This window comes from Miniopterus natalensis, chromosome 21 (assembly GCF_054644295.1).
Source record: "Miniopterus natalensis isolate mMinNat1 chromosome 21, mMinNat1.hap1, whole genome shotgun sequence".
Lineage (NCBI taxonomy): Eukaryota > Metazoa > Chordata > Mammalia > Chiroptera > Miniopteridae > Miniopterus > Miniopterus natalensis.
In genome coordinates, this window is record NC_142101.1 from 20,151,893 (window position 1) to 20,173,735 (window position 21,843).

General features: G+C 53.2%; 2 protein-coding genes across 4 annotated transcripts in view; both read left to right on the plus strand.

The window, feature by feature from the left end:
- The first annotated feature begins 103 nt into the window (after nt 1-103).
- Nucleotides 104-10,309, plus strand: TMEM183A (transmembrane protein 183A). Of its 3 annotated transcripts, none has more exons than XM_087828864.1 (8): nt 104-267; nt 420-509; nt 1,307-1,450; nt 3,014-3,173; nt 4,057-4,237; nt 6,527-6,607; nt 7,205-7,360; nt 9,037-10,309. In XM_087828864.1, exons 1-8 carry the CDS (start codon nt 159-161, stop codon nt 9,220-9,222), a joined length of 1,107 nt encoding a protein of 368 aa, XP_087684990.1. In that variant the 5' UTR covers nt 104-158; the 3' UTR covers nt 9,223-10,309. The 3 variants fall into 3 exon arrangements, with proteins under 3 accessions (XP_087684990.1, XP_087684988.1, XP_087684989.1); XM_087828862.1 differs by having other exon boundaries at nt 105-267; nt 1,283-1,450; XM_087828863.1 differs by having other exon boundaries at nt 105-267; nt 1,283-1,450; nt 3,017-3,173.
- A 1,984-nt stretch (nt 10,310-12,293) lies between these two features.
- PPFIA4 (PPFI scaffold protein A4) overlaps nt 12,294-21,843 on the plus strand; it is a 32,259-nt gene continuing 22,709 nt past the window's right edge. Inside the window, exons 1-9 of the mRNA XM_087828934.1 lie at nt 12,294-12,372; nt 17,575-18,206; nt 19,027-19,128; nt 19,441-19,605; nt 19,865-19,939; nt 20,139-20,228; nt 20,787-20,978; nt 21,274-21,420; nt 21,645-21,779. Coding sequence (XP_087685060.1) covers nt 17,973-18,206; nt 19,027-19,128; nt 19,441-19,605; nt 19,865-19,939; nt 20,139-20,228; nt 20,787-20,978; nt 21,274-21,420; nt 21,645-21,779 — 1,140 coding nt within the window. The 5' untranslated portion in view covers nt 12,294-12,372; nt 17,575-17,972. The remainder of the gene's footprint in view (nt 12,373-17,574; nt 18,207-19,026; nt 19,129-19,440; nt 19,606-19,864; nt 19,940-20,138; nt 20,229-20,786; nt 20,979-21,273; nt 21,421-21,644; nt 21,780-21,843) is intronic.

Sequence of the window (21,843 nt, forward strand, 5' to 3'; positions counted from 1 at the left end):
ACGCCGGGCGGTGATTGGCGTCCAAAGGGGACGTAACCACCAGCGCGACGCGGAGTCCCGGTGAGTCATCGCGAGAGCGGCGGCCTGCGGCGCGGGATGGCCACGGAGCCGGGCGGAGCTGTCCAGCGGCTCCCGGGGCCGGATCTGGGGCCCGAGACATGGCCCGGGGTCCCGGCCCGCTAGGCCGGCCTCGCCCCGACACGGCCGCCATGCCCAAGCGAGGGAAGCGACTCAAGTTCCGGGCCCACGACGCCTGCTCTGGGCGAGGTGGGCGAGGGGCCGGGCGATGAAAGGCCGGCGGGTGGAGGAGGCGGGCGGCGGAGGCGGCGGCCGGGGCCGGGGCCTGCGGGGCGCCGGGGTCTGGCGGGGGGACGCTGAAGGGAGACGGCCGCCTCCCCTGAGGGCTGTGCTTGTTTCAGTGACCGTGGCGGATTATGCCAACTCGGACCCGGCCGTCGTGAGGTCCGGACGGGTCAAGAAGGCCGTCGCCAATGCAGTTCAGCAGGAAGGTAGGCTTCCTAAGAGCCTCCAGATCGGGCGCGGAGACGGAACTGGGCGGTTTGTTCCTGCGGTTCCGTCCGTGTCTTTATTGCAGCCCTTTGGGCGCCTTCCGTAAGCGTGTTTGCTCTGCTCCGGGCTTGCTCAATAGATCCGGGGAGGGCGGGGCTTAGCCAGGAGACTGGCACTTTCCGTCGCAGAAATGCCTTATTTGTGTCTCTGCCTTACCGTAGCGTGCGCTTCGGCAGTTCCCACTCCCTTCTTGGCTGTTAGTCTTTTTCCTGCAGTTCACGTGTGTCCTCCCCGTGCTCTGCAGTTTGCTTCTAGTGTAAGAACCGAATCTTTCTTTCCCTTCTCACATGCTTTCCTACTTCCAAGCTTTGCACTCACCTGACCCTGACACCTACTGTCTCCAGCCCAGGAACATGATTAAATGGGATTCAGTGCCTCTCAAACGCAGGTCCTCGGAATTTGTGAAAATGAGAACAGCATTGCCTTTCACTTTGTCCCTGGGGTTTATAGCTGGGGAATAGTGCACTCCTTTTTTCTTCAGCCTGAGGTTTGCACTTTCCAGGAGACAGTTTGCCCATTGCTTTCCAATTATTTGTATTTAAAACACTCAGTTTTCTTTCTTTTTAGAGCTTTCACTTTCTTTAGCAGCCTCTCTTAGTTTTTTTTTTTTTTTAGTCTCCCCCCCCCCCCCATGGATGCTGATATCCTGCCTAAGCTGTTTGTAATTCTGGATGGGACTGTGCCTTCTCACCCTTCCCTTATTTCCTTCTAGTAAAATCTCTTTGTGGCTTGGAAGCCTCTCAGGTTCCTGCAGTGGAAGCGCTTTCTGGGGCTGGTGAGTCCTGTGACATCATCGACAGCAGTGATGAGATGGATGCGAAGGAGGAGAGCATCCATGAGAGACCTGTCTCCAGAAAAAAGAAGAGCAAGAGGCACAGAGGTATAGGGCTTGTTCTCTCTTGGTTCATTAATCCTGTGTGTGGTGACAGCTTGAAGCTGTCACTTTTTCCGCAGCACCAGAGGTGACAGCAGTAGAGAATCCAAGTTTGGATCTCAGGAGTGGGATGGTTTAACATACCATGAAGCTTTTCTTTACTGATTCCATTTCCTACATTTTGAAATGTCTTAATAATTGTGTTTAGAACACAGTTCTTTAGTAATTACTTAATTTTGACCCTAAACACAAAATTTTTAATAGCATTCTGCTTCGTAAAAGTTCCGATGGGTCTCAGTGGAGGAAATGCTGGTAGTCATTTGCCTTCTCTTTCTGAGAGAGATTTAATGTAGGACAAGGTGGGGCCCAAACATGGTAGACTGAGCCTTAAGTGATTACAGGAAAGGGTAGGAACCAGAAAAGAGGATGTTGCTTCAGAGACATTGATCTCTGATAGGAAGAACCGAATGCAAGAACCTGATTGAGTAACAGCACTGCAGGAAGCAGTTACCTAGAAAAGCAGAGGCATCTTGGGGAGGTGGTGTAGGGGCTTTTTGCCAGGGAAGAGAAGGAAGAAAGCTAGCTTTTGGATAGTTCTTTGACGAGGTTTGAGTTAAAGGTTAATGTTAGGATTAGCCCAGATTCAGGCGTCTGTATGGAGTGTGAGTTTTCACTTGAACCTGAGATGTATACTGCGCCTCAGAGTCAAGAGAATTAACACTGATGAGGTCTGATGGAGGAGGAGGTGGGATGCATTGTCAGAGTCTCTGAATACTGAATGCCTGTGGGCAGGATCATAGGTCAGACTGGCAGGGAAACAAGGAAAAATGAGAAGAAAAGAAATGTGCACAGGCAGTTACTGAGTAATGGGAAGACCGCTGCCACTTACCAGTTTTTTTATTCAGTTTTCACACTGAGGTTTTCCTCATACCATCTTAGAGTCAGTTTTGTTTTTTAAATGATCGAACTGAAGAAAATGTTTGATGGTTGGGGACTGTGAGGAAAATCAAGGGCAAAGCTGGAATTTGGAGTTAGAAAACCTGGGTTCTGTGTACCTTCCCTAGGTGGTGAGGTTCTGCTTTCCTGTTAGTAGAATGGGCACAAGAACATTTTTCCTTATTTCCGTTGAATTATGAGAATTGAATGACTTAATGTGTGCAAAGTTATGTTGAAAACTTCAAAATAGCATGTAAGTAATTGTTAAATAAAGGCCTTAAAAACAAGACCTATTCACTGGGCAATAGAAAGCAAAAGTTTCCTGCAGCTGGAATAATCAGGAAATGATGAATTTGAGAGGCTTCCTTGGACCTATTTAAAACCTTTTTCTTAGCTGTGCAAGCCCTGGGAGAGCCTAACTGATTGGGGATCTTTAGCTGTGTGTGTAATAGTAGTTCAGAGATTAAGGTAGATGATCTGACTATGGGTGGTGGGCACACAATGCAACATACAGATCGTGTATCCTAGAAATGTACGCTTAAACCTATAGGACCCTATTAACTAAGGTCACCCCAATAAATTTAATTTTAAAAAAAAGAAGGTAAGAGATTACAGGTTTTTTTTCTGTTTCAGAAGACCTGGATGGGGCTGGAGGAGAAGAGTACCCCATGGATATCTGGCTGTTGCTGGCTTCCTACATCCGTCCTGAGGACATTGTGAATTTTTCCCTGATTTGTAAGAATGCCTGGACTGTCACTTGCACTGCTGCCTTTTGGACCAGGTTGTACCGAAGGTGCGGCCACAGGGAGCTCCCTGTTGTCTATGTAGCTGATTTCATGCTGGTTGTGATGTGGACCTGCTCCTGGGATGGTGACCTTTGTACTTTCTCTACTCCATGCCTCGCGTGAGCCTGGCTTTGGACTCCTTGAACCCCTCTCATTTAAAATTGATATTATTAATTCATCCAGGTAACTGTCTTCCCTGTGGTTGTCCCCTCCCCGATCCAGTATCCATTTCCAGCAAAAAGTCTTGCTTCAGGTTTCAGAATTGTCTGACTTTTCCTCAGGCAGTTGTCTTAGGTAGATTTTCAAAAGCTTCAGATGCCCATCCGTTTGCCTTTCCAAATGGATTAGTTTCTTAGATTTGCTAGTAATCTTGAAGTACATATAGTTCTTGTACTTATGCTGCCCTGTGTACAGTGGTAGTGGTGAGGAGAGGGCGAGCCATGTGACTGGGGAGGGCTGGCTCTTGGTACTGGGTGCACAAGTGTAGTGAAAGTTATGAACTGTCAGTGAGAATGTGCTGGGAAGGGAGTAGAGGACCTGCTGCGACATGTGACAGGAGGACCTTGTGGCTCTTCCCCAGGATGGGGTCTGAAGTATATTGTACTTGTATCGAGGCAAAGACTTTCCCGTTTTTGAGGTGATGTACTGAAGATTAGGAACTTTGAAAAGGGTGGAGAAGTGCAGGGTTATGAGGGTCTGTGAACTGGGTGTCACACAGCAAAGAAGCAGAGGTAGCTGAGAAGAAGAGCTGGTAATGCGTGTGTCAGAGAGCACTGGGGGTAAGCTGACTACTGGTCAGTGAAGTCACACAGAGACCGGGAGTCCTAAGAGACTGACCTGGAGTAGGAGAGACAGGCCACATGTTGGTAGGAGTAATGTGTCGTGTTTCAGGCACTACACGCTGGATGCCTCTCTGCCTTTGCGCCTGCGACCAGAGTCCATGGAGAAGCTGCGCTGCCTCCGGGCGTGTGTGATCCGATCTCTGTACCATATGTATGAGCCCTTTGCTGCTCGAATCTCCAAAAACCCAGCCATTCCAGAAAGCACGCCCAGCACATTAAGGAATTCCAAAGTAAGTGGGAATTAGTGTTGGGCTCTTCTATGGTGGATTTGTCTCTGGCTTCCGTGATGGGGAGGGTTAGGGCTGCCGGTATGAGGCTGCTAGGGGACTAATGTAAACTTCCAAGGCTCAGGGCTTTCCCTTCTCCAAGATGTCCCTGCTGAGCTGGCCTGGCTTCCTTATGCTGTTAGCATCTTCCTCATTCTCTTATTTGTTTTCATGCATTGTACATTGGTCCACATTAGGTGGTTTTGATGGTTTGAGCTAGGAAGAACACAACTCCAATGGTAGGTCTCAGCTGTAATTCATAAGAGGTGCTTTAAATCATGATGCAAAGATGCACCCCGAACAGCTTCTGGGGTGACATTGATGTCTGGGATTCCCCTTTCTTGTCGATCCCTTAAGGTCCTGGTGTATAGACCATGCTCCCTTAGCGTCTGCTGAGTATGCACTGCTGCCAGGCCCCTCGGCGCTCCCACTCAGAGACTCCAGCGCTCTGAATCCTTCTGTGTCCAGGCTGCTGCTTCAGCCAGCCGACGCTCTAACCACTGAGCATACCAGCTAGGGCCAGGCTTCTTCTTAATCTTGTGATTTCCCCAGCAGTTTATACTCACACGTCATGTTCAAGTTGTTGGCTTCTGGTTTGTACGTAGGCCTGTCAGCCTTTGGTCGGTCTTCTCCGAAACACCTACTGACTGTCCAGCTAGGCTAGTGTAGCCGTATGATGATTCGGGCAAGTTGAAGTCTCAGCCTGTTTCCCTCGAACTAATAGTATCTAAATTTTGTATCTTTTGAGTCTGTGGGTAATTTTTATTACTCTCAGCCTACACAAAATCTGGTGTCCTGTAGCACTTCCTGTTCTTTTGCGTTTTGTTTTTATGCTTTGGATGGCACAGCGATTCTTCTCCCCAGGTGATATAGCCCAAGTGTGATAATATTCTACCTGTTACATATTGACTAAAGGGTACTGCTGATTTCAAGATTATTTATCAAGGTTCCTCCTAGGGTTGCAAATGGAGGTGGTCAGGGCCATGGGCTGAGCTCAGTTTAATATCACGCCAGCTGATGGATACAGGGTGGGGTAGAGTTTCACCCAGCAGCTGTTTCTGCTTGTAATGTGAGTGGACAGTGTATCGTGTGACGTTTACAGTTTCTGCGCCCAGAAACAGTGATAGTGTCAGACTGACTGTGATGAGGAGGGCATCATCCCAGAGCCGACCAGCCAGGTATAGGTTGGTTGCTGGAAGCAGAGCAGCGTTGGGCAAACTCGTGCTGACACATCGTAGCGGCTCCAGTGCCCAGTCCTAAAGGACCCGTGTCTTCACACTCTTATCACTGTGTAGTAATTTTTAAAGTGGACTCTAAAAGCCAATGTGGAATGATAGCTAATGTTTAATCCAGATAATAAGCCCAGGCTACCTGGCTGCTTCTTTTGTGCCTTGTTAGAGATCTTCTGAAGAGGATGTGGGACCTGCAGTGGTAGCTGTCCCATGCATGGCCTTGCCACTTGTACAACTACAGTCGCATGGCATTCAGGGAGTTGCCAGCATGCCTGAAGGAGCGGTCCCACGTTCCCGGACTCCAGCTTTTCGTATACGATTCTCCCTCTCTCTCTTTTCAGTAGCATAGCTTGTGTGGGACACTGGAGCCGTTGTGATGGCAGCAGAAGTGTTTGCCCCTTAAAGCCAAGCCCATTATTTTTGATGGAACATCAGGACGTACAGGGCATGTCTGAAGGGCAGGACAGCTGGCACGGCGGACGACCCACCCCTTGTCCCCTGGGAGGTACTTGACTTCTTGTGCTTAACCTTAACTGTAGCCTGCCTTTCATGAAGGGCGCACTGAATTCAGCCCAGTCCTGCAGTGTTCACACCTGCTCTCTGCTCCTATAGGGTCCTGAGCGGCTCGCTCCTATTTGTTATAGGGTTGGCCTTCTCTGCCTGCCTTTGTTACCATCTTGCCCGGTGGCTACTCACGTTTTAATATAGAGGAGTGGCCTGCTGAATCTAAGAATGCCCCACTCCCTAGAGACCATGTAGGGTTGACTTCACAGCCTCTGAGGTTGACGTACGTTGGTCCCTCTCCTCTTTACCGAATATCCCTGGGACTGTCTTTTCGTGTTGCACCAGTGTCAAATTGGGGGGCGGGTCTCTATCTGTGCCAGAGTGAACTCAGCATTGGGACTGGCGGGCTCTAGAGCTGGCACACAGAGAGGCTCCTGCTGGTTACTTTTGGCTACCTTGTTTGGATTTTTTCCTTTTCTGTCTTTTATTTTTGGTTTATTTTTTTTTTTTCTTACAGTGCTTACTTTTCTGGTGCAGAAAGATTGTTGGGAACAGACAGGAACCAATGTGGGAATTCAACTTCAAATTCAAGAAACAGGTATGTAGTTGTATCTCTTCTTTGTTTTTCAGATAATATCTTGTTCTAATAAATTTAACTAGGCATAAAGATGACTTATTAAAACCAAATGCACATCAAAACTTGCAATAATGCCATGAAGAGACAATGAAGAAGGAACTCGCCTGGGTGAAAGACACACAGGGTGTAACAGCTTAGTACAGAGAGTGACCCTGGAGTGGGTCCTGGGCCCTGGAGCACAGGGCTCTGCAAGATGCCCGGGATTAGATGGCCACTTGTGTCTCCCCTTTGTGCAGCACATGTTCTCTGGAGTTGACAAGTCACAAGAGATTTGCAGTCTTCCAAACATTTGGAGTGCCTCTGATAGAGCTATACACTTCCATTTTTTGCCAGGTGGCAGGAAATACTGTCTAAATAAAGTATTACACCAGCTGCCATGTTGCTCATCCCAAGGGCAGGTTTTCCTTGATCTCTATGGAAATATGTTCATAAAGAGAGAGGAGATAACAGAAAAATGGGTCTCATGGCATCAGTTGAGCCATAAACTTTTCATTGGTGGAGTCTTAGATCCATAAACTTGTCCTCTGAGCCATGAGATTGATTCTCTGTTCTCCTCAGTCTCCTAGATTAAAGAGCAAGTGTGTGGGAGGGTTGCAGCCTCCTGTTCAGTATGAAGATGTTCACACCAACCCCGACCAGGACTGCTGCCTCCTACAGGTCACCACCCTCAATTTCATCTTTATTCCAATCGTCATGGGGATGATATTCACCCTGGTAAGTGGAGACAGGATGTCTCGTCACCTCTTTCATAGACTAACTAGTACCTTGGTTTTGAAAGAAATTTGTAAATTTAACCATTGAAGAAGTCTTTGATGAAGATTTTAAAAAGTCTGAAAGCAGACTTGCATATTAGGAACAGGCGGATTTGTGGAGAAGTTATTTATTTTGGGAATATTGCACCTCTGTTTTTTGTAGTGATCATGAGTGTAGAGACGTGTCCCCACGAGGGACAAGGACGAGGCTGTATACCGAGACCTCAGGATGCATGTGGCGTCATACATGCAGCATTAAAGTGTGGTGACCGTCTTTCCTGGGGGGATGCTTAGCTAAGAATTAGATTAGTAAACAACAAATATGCCTCTGGCATGTCTTTTAGATTCTTTAATTTTTTTTTAACTGGATTTGAAACTAGACAGTTATGTAACTTATCTTCTCTGTATTTTAGGCTTATGTTCAGAGAACATGGGGTTCTCCCCTCCACACTGAAAATAGCTTTATGCCCTGGCCGGGTGGCTCGGTGGGAGCGTTGTCCCGTTCACCAAAAAGGTTGTGGGTTCGATTTCCCGTCAGGGCACGTACAGGAGGCAGCTGATCAATGTTTCTCTCCCCCACCTCTCCCTCTTTCTGAAATTAATAAACATATCCTCAGGTGAGGATTAAAGAAAAAAGATTAAAAAGTATATATATATATACACACACACACACACACACAAACACGCACACACACATATAAGAAAATAGCTTTTTTTTTAAATGGTAAAATAAATAATACACGCTTTATATAAAGAATTTAAGTAGTGCATAAATACACTGAGAAAAGGTGACTTAGACTTCCAATAACCTACAACTGCAGTTTACCTTTTGGGAACTGCTCTTTAGTGTGTCTGTTAACATGTACATGTGTACACTGCCTCTCAAGTGATTTTGTGTGATGGAGATGGCGTCATACACGCTGCTTTATTGTAAGCACCTCCCCTATCCTAGGTGAGGCCACGTTAATGACCCAGTTGTCTACCATTCATACTCCATGTACTCCATGCTCAACAGTTCTGTACGGATCTGCACATGTAGGAATATTTAGAAATTTTGTGGTGTATTTTACACATACAAAAAATGGGATCATGTGTGTTTCATGATTCTTGCTTTGACTTGCTCAACAGTATTTGATCAAAATCCCTGCTCTAACCAAAAATTTAAAAGTTGGTTTTGGTGGTAGTCTGTGTGCGTGTATCCTGATTTATCCAGCCTTTTGAGAGAGTTTAAATATATGCAGCTGCCTGGCCGAGCGTGGCTCAGTGGTTGAGCTTTGACCTAGGATCCAGGTGATCGGGGTTCGATTCCCGGTCAGGGCACATGCCTGGCTTGTGGGCTTGATCAATGACTCTCTCACATTGATGTTTCTATCTCTCTCTCTCCCTCTCCTTTCCTCTCTCTGAAATCAATAAAGATATGTTAAAAAATAAATAAATAAATAAATATATGAAGCTAAAGAGAAAAAAATCATTCTTAATTTTTATATTTTTGCAGAGGTGTTGGTATTACTTAGAGATTATCTTGTGGCCTCGCCAGTGTAAATTTTGTCTAGACTGTCTCATTTCAGAGTGTGCTGTAGGAGAACAGGTTGTTTAATTTCGATATGGAATGGAATGTAATTTGCTCTCTCCTCCCAGTTTACGATCAATGTGAGCACAGACATGCGGCATCATCGAGTGAGACTGGTGTTCCAAGACTCTCCTGTCCATGGTGGTCGGAAACTGCGCAGCGAGCAGGGTGTGCAAGTCATCCTGGATCCAGTGCACAGCGTTCGACTCTTTGACTGGTGGCATCCTCAGTACCCGTTCTCCCTGAGAGCATAGTCACGGCGTCCTGTCCCTGTGGGCAGGCTGAGCTAGGCCAGCCCATCGGTCATCAGAGTCCCCTGTGGAAGGATGGCTGGATTGTTTATCTGGTTAATGATGCACATGCTCTTCAGGTTCCCAGGGCTCCTGTTGGGGGAAGGAGAAGGGCTGAATCAAGAGCAGAAACAATTACGACTTCTAAACATATTTTAATGTAAAATTTCATTTGAAAGGAGAAACTGGGCCCTGTTTTCTGGTTAAGCCCCATCTGGTGCTATTGAGTTTGTCCTTTATTCTTTCATCCCAATGAAAGTGGACAGTCTTGCTCCAGGAAGGAATTAGACTCTTGAATCAAACAAGGAAGTTGAAGCCTCCCCTGTGGATCAGAGGAACCGTAGGACATAGAACTGCTGCTACTGTTGCTTCCAGTGTAGCTGCCCCTCAAATTCAAGTGAATATTCTCCCTTTACCCTTCTCCAGAAATAAAGCAGGTGACAGGGTTTTCAGAATCTTGCAAGATTGGCTGTGTATCTTTCTTTAAAAGTAATTTTTGGATATTTATCACATAAATATTCTTTTGCCAATTTTGGATTTTAGGCATTTTTTTTGCATGAGACTGAGAGTAGTGATGGTAATGACTTTGTGTCCTTGTTCCTGTACTAGGAACTTTACATAGTATCTCTAATGTCCACAGTCTGTCAAGGTAGGTGATACTGCTCTCTCATTCTGTGGTTGAGGAAGTGATATCAGTGACGGAGGCAGGACTCCCACCCAGGACCCTCGGCTCTCCCACAGTTAGAAGGTCAGTCTCGTTTTTCTGTGGTAGATGGTGGCAAAGGGGAGTAGGCAGAGTGCACGCAGATAAAAAGTCAAAGGTGAGTAAGAATTTGATAGTGGTATACCTTATCCCTTTTTTCTTATAACCTAAAGGTGTATAAGAAGAAAGAGTCTGTTAAATATGTGTTTCTAAGTAAAATATAAAACAAATTAGAAAAGTTATTACAGGAAAGATAGTGGTATTTTCATTGAATTGTTAGAAAGGCATTTATTATACTGAAGGTCATTAAAAAATACATCCCATGCTTGAAACCAGCCTCCTGAACTATGAGCACATTGTGATGTTCCTGCTTGGCCCTGTCATCCTGTGTGTCGTTACTGCAGAAACCTGTTGTCAGAGGACTTGCTGTAGCTGGTATGTCTGAGAAGAGGAACATGGCTGGGATGTTTTATTTTGTTTTGTTTTTGCTGACAAGATAACCTTGCTGCTTTCTGCCACCCCACCCCCACCACAAATTAGCCAGTGAGCTAGATATTGCCATGAGGTAGGCGTTAAGATGACACTCTTTAGACAGGAAAATCTTGTGGGGGCAGTTGCTACCATACTGCTAAATTGGTGGTGGTCTTTCCTTACCATCCTCCCTGCCCCCTGCTATTTAAGGACTGTTTAGGGAGCATCTGCTGAATACTGCTGATAGCTAACCTTACCCCACACAGAAGGTAGAACTGAAGCTGTTCACACAGAAAGTGAGCCTGGGTCCATGAAAATCAGAATTTGGGCATTTAAATGTTAAAAAATAAACAAAACCCAAGGACAGTAAGCACCTTGCACATCTCTACATTCAAACGTTGCCTCTGAGGCAGAGGAGAAGCACAGATCCCTAGTTCCCTGAACTAAAGATTCCATGGAGCAGAAGGGGGCTCTCCTGGTGGATTGCATGTCCCCCATTTAGGAGTTCCCTTTAAAAGGGGGACTGAAATGCTTTTGGCATAATAATTGTGTTCTGGCTCAGATTCTGAGTTTTTGTATCAAACCCTGTGGTATGATGATAGATAAAATATTAGATGTTGCCTCAGCTGTTCTCTCAGCTTACTGTTTGCAAAACACTTGGTAAAGCGTTACCAGGGCTTTAGCTTTCCCTCTTCACTGGCTGAGTTGCCATTTCTAGGGTGATTCCTGTTTATTAGTGAAAGGATGTGAAGTGTCGCAGGGACTTCCTTTTGATGAGACCCCTAAACCACCTGGAGAAGAGTTGGGACTTTCTGGACTACTTATGTAATTTTCCTTAAATATATACATTGACTTAGCTCTGACAGTTGAACAGAACATGAATTTAGCTTCATTTCTCACCCCACAAATACATCACAATTACTCAGATTTTCCTGCCTTCTACCAAAAAGCACCTGGAAACTAAGCCAAGTGGTGAATATATTGGAGGAAAGAAAAAAAAAGGTTATATGTGCAAATGATCTCAACTACAGCCTTTGTTGATATTGAACATGTGCTTATCTGTAAATATGTACACAGTGCAAGCACATAAATATTCTTCACACTCCTGCAGTACACACAGCCTTGGGCAGGGACTCAGTAGGCACAGTGATGCTTAATAGCCACAGGAGAGGTTGCACAGGGAAAGGAGCAGTTCAGGAAAATGGAGAGATTTCACTATAATTTGACAGTCGGGAGTTCCGGCCTAGGGACTTCCTAGTGTGTTAGCATTGCCCGGTGCCCGGATGGAGACAAGTGACGCAGTTCACTTAAGCACACACTGTGGGAATGTATCTGGATTTCAAGTTTCTCCAATGAAAAATGGGTGCGACTGCCTGCCAGTGTGGCTCAGCGGTTGAGCGTCGACCTAGGATCCAGGAGATCGCGGTTAGAGCGGGGTCAGGGCCCGGCCGGCTGCCCGCTCGCAGCCGATCAGTGACTCGTCATTGATGTTTCAACTCTCCCTCTCTCTAAAATCAATAAAGACATTTAAAAAATAAAAAAGGGGTACTATCAAAGGACAAGTAATCAGCGAGCACCAGGGAGCAGCGTGGAAGCTGACAAGCCGCGGGCGGCGCGGGGAGGCCAGTCGGGGCGGGAGCTGGGCGGGCCCGGCGCGAAGGCAGGTCGGGGCCCGTGCGGGCGGGGCGCGCCCCCGAGCCGGCAGCCCCGCCTCTGGGGGTGGGGCCAGGCCCCGGGAGGGGCGGGGCTCCGCGGGGCGGGGCTGCGCGGCGGGGGCGGGGCGGCGGCGGCGGCGGAGGCGGGGCTCCTGCCCCGAGGCTGCGGCGGCTCGAGGTCCGGCCGGCGCCGCGTGGGGCCTGCGCGACCCGCGCGCTGGCTGCCGAGCCGGGCTGCGGGCCTCCGAGGACTGCGGGCAGCTGAGCGCCAGGCCCGGGCCGGGGGTAGGTGCCGCTCCGCCCCGGCATCCGCGCCGCCGGGGGCGGGGTCCCTGCTGGCGGCCCTTCGGCTTCAGCCCCTTTCCACTCCGCGGGCGTCGGCTCTGCCCCTCCGCCGCCCCTCGCCGGCCTTTTCAGTGCTGTGCCCTTGGGGCGAGCTTGGAGGCGATGCCCACTTTGCGGGGTGCGGTGGGGGGCAGAGTTCCCGCTCATCCATCGGCCTCGGAGGAGGGGGCTGAGCGGGCAGGTCTAGCGGGACCCGAGGGGCTGCGCCCCACTCGTCCCCCCGCCCCCAGGAGAGTCGGAGAAGCGGCGCAGCTCCGGGGCCGGGGGCGCTCCCGGGCCCTCGGCCTCCCCGCCCGCGCGCCCCTTCTCCGCGCCGCGGGCTCCCCGCCCTCCAGCTGTCGGCCGCGAACAGCCCGCGGGGCGGGCTCCGCAGTGCCGGCCAGGGGCCTGCGGGGTGGGGGCGAGAGTGGGCGCAGCTGGGAAAGGGGGGGAGCAGATCCCCGAGCGCGGGGCGAGGGCGCGGAGCGCCTTCCCACCCCCAGCGCGTTTTCCGGGCAGACCCTGCAGCCTTCGGCGGGGGCGGGAGGAGAGCCGTCCGGTCGGGCCGCCCCACTCGGGAGCCCGGCGTGGGTGCTTCTCTTTGCAAAGGAGGAGCTGTGCAGGACAAGGTGCCACTAGGTGCTGATGTCACCTTTGAGGAGAGGCATCCAGGCCGTGCGGCAGAGGGGCAGGGGCGTTGGGGCTGCTGCTCTGCCGCCGTGGGTGGTGACCAGGTGGCTGAGGAGGGGGCTCTGCTTACCTGGGGCCCCTCCAATAGCCAGGTTCCAGAGACTCCCCTCAGTCTTTCCAGAGGTGTTGGGATTGGTACTTAGTACTTTGTTCAGCACTCAGCAAACATTTATTGGGCACCTACTGTATGCCAGATAGTGCTAGGTGCTGGGTCTTTTGAAGACAATTTAGGGCCATGGGGCAGCTGAAAGGTACACAGTCACCCAGTGGGCACTCTGTTAACAGCCCCTCCCATTTTGTTATATTGCTGTTGGGTTAGGGGATAGAGCTGTCTGAACTGGATTCCATCCCATCCACCCCCTACCCCTATTAACAGCCCAGGCTCTCCCAAGGGAAGCTGCCTTAGCAGAAGGAGCAGTTTGAATGGCTTCCCTTGGCTATTTTCTAGGACTTTGTCCTGAGGCCTGAGGAGGCTGCCTGGGGTAAATGTTATCTCAAAATAATGAGATGATGAATAGCTCAGTGGTTATCGGGGGCCCTGGCCTAGCAGGGGACTCCAGCTCTGGAAGACAGTGTAGTGTGGGGCCAGGGGGTGTGAAAGGGAAAGCACGTCCAGCAAGGACTGTCTGGGCATGTGCTGCTGAGCATGTCATGAGGTCAGAGCCGTGTGGGGGGGGTGGCCTGCCAGCTGGGTGCTAAGGAGGGATCGGAGGGGCAGGGCAGGTAGCCAAGGTCCTGGCCTCTGGATTGCTACAATCTTAGAGTTGGAAAGAGTTGTTAGGGATTTCTGTGGTCTTTTCAGAGCCCCTGAGGATAACCGTGAGAGTTGGGGAGAGAGCAGGGCCAGGGAGCTGGGTGCCAAGAGGGCTTTAGGATATGAGGGAACTAGCTGAGGCCATTTTATGCCTGGGATACACTGGGGCTTAGACCCTTGGATGGGTTACTGTGGAAACACGGTGTGGTGTGGAGCTGTGTGGAGTGTGTGTGTGGAGTGTGTGCTGGAGAGGAGGGGTTGGTATAGAGCAGGGAGGACTGAGGGATGGAAAGCTGCCCCAGGTCCCAGGTAGAGAGTTGGGAGAAATGGGGGGGGGGGAGTGGGGCATTGCAGCCACAGGAAGTCACCATCTGTCCCCCTCTGGCCTGTTGGCTCACTGACCTATAATTAGCTCTGCAAGGAATACAGTGCTGGGCTTCACAGATACAGGCCCAGTGGCTTCATCGGGATGGCTGCTGCTCAGAGACCTCCTCCAGCATAGAGGAGGAGGGGTGGGAGGGTGGAGCTGTCCCTAGCCTGTGACACCCCAGCACCCTGGGCAAGGGCGAGAAAGACCTGAGAAAGGCTTAGGCTGAAGGAGTCAGGCCCCTCTCTGGACTCAGACATACTGGAGTTTAATCACTGTGGAAACCTGGTTATGTGACTGAGTCCCAAGTCTCACATCTGTGAAACCGGAAGAATTCTGTCTCCTTGTGAGGAATCATGAGGGTTGAAGTGAGTTAATATATGCCAACCGACAACACTGCGCCTGGCACGTGGTAAACGCTGAGTAAATCATAGCTGCTGTCATAATTGCTATTTTCCTGGGTGACACCTCCCTTCCAGTTTCCTGCGGTCCAGTTGGGTGGATGACCTTCTTCTTCCCTCTTTGCTCTGAGGGGCTCCCACCCTGAGGCTCCCTCTTGGCCCAGCTAATGGGCAGTGAGACTTGAGCACCTACTGGCAGCTTGGCCCTGGCCCTGTGGCCTCCATGGGGCAGCAGCCTGGCCCTGTCCGCGCACTCTCGCAGTGGTGGGGCCTGCCATCTGGTAGGGCAGCGGGGAGCCAGCCTGTGTGTGTGACCTGCCAGGACATCAGACCCAAGTGCCCATCCCTCCTGTCAGTGAGGAAAAGACGGGGATAGGTTTTGGGAAGCCCAAGAGGCCTCAGAGTTTTGGGGTTCTGTGTTTATGAGCCTGGATGCCTGTTTTTTGCCTGACCCCCCCCACACACACACTTGCTCCCCTGTAGCCCTCTTCTGCTGTTTTACAGCCTGCCCACCCACACTCCTCACTGGCAAACCCCCATAGATGTTCACTTGGGGGTGGGTAGGCTTCATCTCTGAATCAGGACCTGTGTGTGTTACTGAGATGTGCAGGAGCTGAGGAGGCTTCCTTAGGCTGAGGTGATAACTGCTATTTAAAGATGGCCCTGGCGCCAGGAGGAGCCAGGTGTCCCTGTCCCAGGCTCCCTTCTGCTAACCCTGCTGGTGCCCTCAGTGGGGCACCTGGCTCTACATGATGGCATTTCACCAGGGGGAGTGGAGTTGCTACCTGGCACCTGGTTTGGAGGGAGGCTGGGGAAGGGCTGGTGGCAGCGAAGCCAGCTTCTCAGTTGCCAGAATGACCAGGAGGATTTGGGGGAGGCCAAGTTGGACCAAATAACCAGCATGTCACAGTGGGCAGCCCGAGAACTTCCCAGCCCTTTTCTGAAAGGGGCTATAAAAACCCACTCACAGGCCCACCTTCACCCACCACTGGGTAGTTCATAGTCCCCTGCAGTCATGGGCGCTTTCTGCTTTTCCAAGCTCTGTTTATACATGAGCTCATCTCTCTGAGGTGGGGTCCACCTTACAGCAGAGGCCTCAGTAGGTGATGGAAGGCCCAAGGCCACCCAGCTGGTCTCCTCGGTGCCAGCTCTGGGTCCCTTTACAGTCACTGCAGGCTGCCGGAATCAGTGTCCCTGAGCTCCTCAGCATGCTTTCTGCCACAGGGGGCCCCTTCCCCAGTCTCTTCTGCTTTTTCACTTCTTGGGGTGGGTGTGAGGGAGTAGGAGGGATGAGGGCCTGGCCCTGCTGGGCTTGGAGAGGTGGCTGGGGGGGGCGTTGTGATCTTTGTCTCTCAGATGGAGCACTCAGTGCAGGGTCCCCAGCAGAGTGGGTGGGGATGGGAGGGATTGCTGTTAGCATTAGTGAGATGGCAACTCTGGTTTCTGGGGGACAAGGATGTGGAGTGGGCAGGTGCAGACCAGGGTACTACTTTTTGCTTCCCTGGTGGCTGTCAGTTTGGGGACAGGATCCCATGGGTCAGAGTGTGTCTGGGAGCATGTGTGTGGCCACATGTGTGTATGTCCTAGGTCTCTGTGCTCCTGTGTCCACCTATGTGCTTGTGTGTGGGCACCCCCCCCACACCTGCTTGAACCACTGGGACCTCCAGGAATGGCTGTGGTGTGAGCTCAGGAGTCCTCACATTGGCACTCTAACTTCTGCTGGTCCAGGCCCACATACCTCCGCAGCCTCCCTCAGCTGCCCTGTTGATGCCCAGAACATCAGCACTTTGGGGGAGGAGGTGACCGGTGGGTTCGGGTGGAAGAGGCTTGGCCCTTCTCAGGTTCTCCTGCTGGGTTCAGCCCAGTGTCTGACATCTGACCTCATGCTAGGTCCCTCTGCATCCTGTCCTCTCCCAGTCTGCCACCTGAGGGGTGGACAAGAAGCTGTCCCTGTGTCTCCCAAGTGGGGAGGGGAAGGGGAAGGAAGGAAAGCTCTGTTTATGGTGCATCGCTGTGCTGGGAGCCTCACGCCTCATCTCATGTAACAGGAGCTCTGGAGACAGCTCCCTCTGCACACTGACTCAGGGAGTGACCTCCAGCAGCGGCAGGGAGGTTGGAGGCTGGCTGCAAGCAGAGAAATAATCCCCAGCTGCATGCTGTCCTCGTTACACCTCCTTTGCTCTGACCACTGGGCATCCCTGTGCCAGGCTCAAGGCATTACTGGAGCCAGGCTGTGCACACGCTGATACAGCGCGAACAATGGGCAGTTATGTGGAGGGAGAGGATTCCAAGCCTTGAGTAGGGCCCCTACCTCTTAGCCCTGCCTCAGGAGAGTGACATCCTCACCCCACATCCACCCCAGTTTCCTCGAATCATCCAGCCATGAATGCAGAATGGACACTTGCCGTGTGCCAGGTTTCCGGGGTGGGGGTGACTCTAGCCAGAGCCGCCTCCTTGAATGCTGAGCCTCAGTGCCAGCAGAGCCTCACCAAGGAGCCTCTCCAAGGAGCCGGATTGCCCCAGTGATCAGGGCAGGACCACCCTGTGTGGGACTCAAGGCGGTTAGAGCCCTTTAACCCCTTCTATGCCTGCCTTGGCCAGAGTGTGGGGTGAAGGCTGTGGGGAAAGGGGCCAAAGACCCTGTTTCCTCCCCTTACCCTCCCACCCTAGGTCTCAGGAGGGCTCTGGGCAGCCTGCCGCTGACTGAATCATTTCTATATTTGGCCAGGGAGCCACGTGGGTGGGAGAACCACTCCACTGCGGCTGCACTTCTGACAGCTGGGGTGGGGAAGCAGGGTGCAGAGGCTGTGGGTGGGCAGTGCATTCCTGGGAGAAAGGGTGAGTAAGCTGAGAAGGGGCGTGCGCTAACACCTCCGTTTCCTTCCCCCCCACCCCTCCCTGGGCGCCCCTCTCTACTCTGCTGGTCGTCACAGCAGTTTCTTTCCCCACAGACCACTACCCTCCAGAAACCATGGGTGTCACTCGACCCAGCTGGGACTCTGCCAGGCTCCGGTGCTCAGCCTAAGCAAAGGGCCTTCTTCCAGCCCTCCTCTGCCTGTCTGCCATGGCCACAGTCTGCTGTTGCCCGCCTGCCTGGGGACACAGGGCACCCAGCCCCAGCCCTGAGGGGCCAAGCCAGGTTCTCTGGCTCCATTCCACAGGGGCACTCCAGGCACCTGGCCCCTTCCAGAGCAAGAGCAACTGAGGCCATGGGAAAAGCCCTGGCCCACCTGTCCACTCGCCTGGCACTGCCCGATCTGAGGCCCGTGCACTGGGTCCACCAGGAGGTGCCCACCCTGTGAACCCCTCCCCTGTCCCCCACGCTGAGAAGGCCCTGCTCACCCCCACCATGTGTGAAGTGATGCCCACGATCAACGAGGGGGACCCTCTGGGGCCCCCACATGGCGCCGATGCTGAGGCCAACTTTGAGCAGCTGATGGTGAACATGCTGGATGAGCGGGAGAAGTTGCTAGAGTCCCTTCGCGAGAGTCAGGAGACCTTGGCAGCCACGCAGGGTCGGCTCCAGGATGCCCTTCATGAGCGGGACCAGCTGCAGCGCCATCTGAACTCTGCCCTCCCCCAGGTAAGACCTGACCTCTGCACTCCTCCCTTCCCCTCCCCAGTGTCCTCAGGGCCCTCAGCCCTGGGCAACTGTGTTGCATATCAACAGATAGAACCCATAGAGCCTCTCCTGCCCCTCACCTCTCTGCAGAACCCCTTCCCTGTCACTTCCCAGCATCTGGAGAAACCGGTGGAATTTGATGCGGGAAGAAAACCAGCCATAGCTGGCAGCTGCTGTGAGCCCCTGTGGCCAGCAGGTGGCATCCCAGACTGGCTGCTGCTCCCCAGACCCTGTGCTTCCAGGTGGCGGGTGGGAAGCCTGGGAAGGCCCTGAGGAGTTTGGGCTCTCTGGGGAGGGAGCCCGTGGAGCAAAGGTATGGAGACAACAGGTGACTCAGGCTGACCAGGTCTTAGAGGGCATGGAAAGGATTCTTAAGACAGAAGTTGGGAAACTAGGAGAGAAGTTTGTATTTAACGCCATAGACAACACTGTGCTTTGTGTCCGTGAGCCAGAGTTGGGGAGGCAGGTGGGAGGCATCCTGGGGTGGGGAACCAGGCAGCACAGAGCAGGGGGGAGGTGAGGGGAGGGCGCCAGTCCTTTGGTGGTGTGTCAGGAGTGTGGCTGGGGCATGCCGTCGAGTCCTGTCTGGGTACAGTGTGCATGTGGCAGTGTGAGAGCTGGCGAGCCAGCACCAGGGCCAAGCCTGCCAGGGCGTGAGGTGCTTGACCCCCTTGGCTGTGGCTCTGCTGGAAAGGCAGTAATTGAGGGGCAGGGGCAGAGGGCAGCGGCTTTTCAGGCTCCTCGTGGCGAGTCCCATGCACTGAGGGGCCATGGGTTTCAGGAATTTGCCACCTTAACCCGGGAGCTGAGCATGTGTCGGGAGCAGCTCCTAGAGCGGGAGGAAGAGATATCGGAGCTGAAAGCGGAGAGAAACAACACGAGAGTAAGTGGGCGACCTGGCACGTGTGACCTCTCGGCCAGCCCAGGCACATCCCTGCCTTACGTCTGGGATGATAGATTATTCCACCGTTGGTGCTGGGCTTTTCAGCTGGAGTTGGGGTCCTGGGGGAAAGACCAGGGCAGCTGGTGTGGGGCGGTGTTCGGTCGGGGCAGCAGCTGCTTATGAACAAGGCAGTATTTCAACATGTTAACGCACACACAGTTGTACTTGTGTGTACCCGTGATAACATGGGCCCTCCTGTAGCCCCGACGCACGTGCTCACAGCCTTCCTCTCTTCTCCCTGTTCGTTGCCAGCTGCTTCTGGAACACCTGGAGTGCCTGGTGTCTCGCCACGAGCGGTCACTGCGGATGACGGTGGTGAAGCGCCAGGCCCAGTCGCCCTCAGGGGTCTCCAGTGAGGTGGAGGTGCTGAAGGCCCTCAAGTCGCTGTTTGAGCACCACAAGGCCCTGGATGAGAAGGTACCTGCTTGGCGCACTCTTCTCTGTGATTTCTGCATCCTGTGCTGAGGGAAAGCTGCTCTTTAGCCTCATAATGGGCTCCCTCGCCATTGCCCAGTGTCCAAGGGCTTGGCTTAGGTTCCCCCTCGGAAGTCTGCTCTTGGCAGAGACTCTCTTTGCCTCACACCAGCAGTGGTCGGCCAAGCCCAGGCTTCCCCAGCCTGCATCCAGTGGGGCCTCTGTTTCTTCCTCCATCCCTTTACCTTCTTACCTTGGGCAGGTGCGAGAGCGGCTCCGGGCGGCCCTAGAGCGAGTCACCACCTTGGAGGAGCAGCTGGCAGGTGCCCACCAGCAGGTAAGCACCTGCCCACCCTCTGTCTGTACCTGAACTGGTTCAGCCCTTTGCCCCTTGGGCACCCCATCCAATTCTCCCTGCAGACCTACTGTCTTGGCTGGAGACCGCTGGCCAAGGGGAGGCGGGGGACCCAGAAGAGCCTGGAACATATGGAGGTTCTCTTGTCTTTGACTCACTGTGCTAGGACTATGCCCTACAGGTGTCTGCCTTGCAGCAGGGGGCAGGGGTTCAGGATGGAGTGGCCGAAGAGGAGGGGACTGTGGAGCTGGGACTGAAACGCCTGTGGAAGGTGGGTCATGAGAGCTGCATAGTAGGGGACATGTCTTCCCCTGGACAGGAGGTGGTGCCCCACCCTGCCCTGTTCAGTAGAGCAACTGCTCAGCTTAAATTCGGGGCTTCCTCCAACTTTCCCACTTCTCTTTCCTTCTTTCCCCACCCCATCTGCAGAGAAATCTATAGAATTTTGTTTTCGTGCCCAGTGCTCTGCCAGGCACACAAGGTGCTTGTCCACTTGAACTAACTGTTAGGGCCCAAATACCTGTGCGTCAGCTTCAGTCAGGAAGGACCCTCTCTCTCAGCCTGTGTCCCCAGTCACGCCCCTCTCTAGGTTACAGACGCTGAGATCCCAGGTCAAACTAGAAACTGTTGCTTTTCAAGATATACACAGGAGAACAGGGGTGTTTGGTCACTGTCTGCGGTGAACTCCTGGGGCCCGGAGGAAGGCAGGTGTTCCTGGAGGAGTGCTCTGAGGCTGGGGCAGTGCCGTCCCTCCCCCTCCCTGGGGTGGCGCAGGGGAGTGGGACGTCTCGGGCTCCGATGACAGACTGACAGCTCGCTGTCCCCGGAGGATGACGCAGGCCGGCTGGAGGAGCTGCAGGAGCTGCTGGAGAAGCAGAACTTTGAGCTGAGCCAGGCCCGGGAGCGGCTGGTCACCCTGACAGCAGCTGTGGCTGAGCTGGAGGAGGACCTGGGCACGGCCCGCCGGGACCTTATCAAGTCGGAGGAGCTGAGCGGCAGGCATCAGCGGGACCTGCGGGAGGTGAGCAAGGCCCGGCCTGCCCCATCAGCCGGGTGCGGGCCTTCAGCTCGCAGGAGGGCAACTGCTCCGAAGCCTGGATGTGGAGGGGCCCAGGCGAGCACTGGGGAGTGCAAGACTGAGCACTTGGGGGAGTCCGGTGGGGGCAGGAACGGCTGGAGGGATGAGGTAAAGTCAGACACTGGCCGGGGCAGCGTGGAGGATACAAGCCTGCCAGGCATGGGTCGGGAGGTGCGGGCAGGGCGGGGGCAGGGGGCAGCTGATGGCCTCTCCTCGGGTTCCCTGCTCTCCCGCCCAGGCTCTGGCCCAGAAGGAGGACATGGAGGAACGAATCACCACCCTGGAGAAGCGGTACCTGGCTGCTCAGCGTGAGGCCACGTCCATCCACGACCTGAACGACAAGCTGGAGAGTGAGCTGGCCAATAAGGAGTCCCTGCACCGCCAGGTAACTGCCGCTGACGGGCGAGGAGGCGCTGGGCTTGACCCTGTGTCTTGCTCACGCGGGACCCCCCTGGGTGGCCAGGAGCCTCTGGGGTCCTGCAGGTTGCCTTGGGCAGCCAAGAGCCAGGGCTGTTTCTTGCTTCCTGTCCTGTCCTGGTGCTGTGCTGAGGCTGGGGCCTGGGGAGCTGCAGTGCTCCCTCCTGACCGTCCGCCTTCCGCTCTCGCCAGTGTGAGGAGAAGGCTCGACACCTGCAGGAGCTGCTGGAGGTTGCGGAGCAGAAGCTGCAGCAGACCCTGCAGAAGGCGGAGACACTTCCGGAGGTGGAGGCCGAGCTGGCCCAGAGAATCGCAGCCCTCACCAAGGCGAGCGGCCGGGCCTGGGTGTCTGCCATTCCCGCTGCTTCCCACTGGCGACTGCAGGAAACCC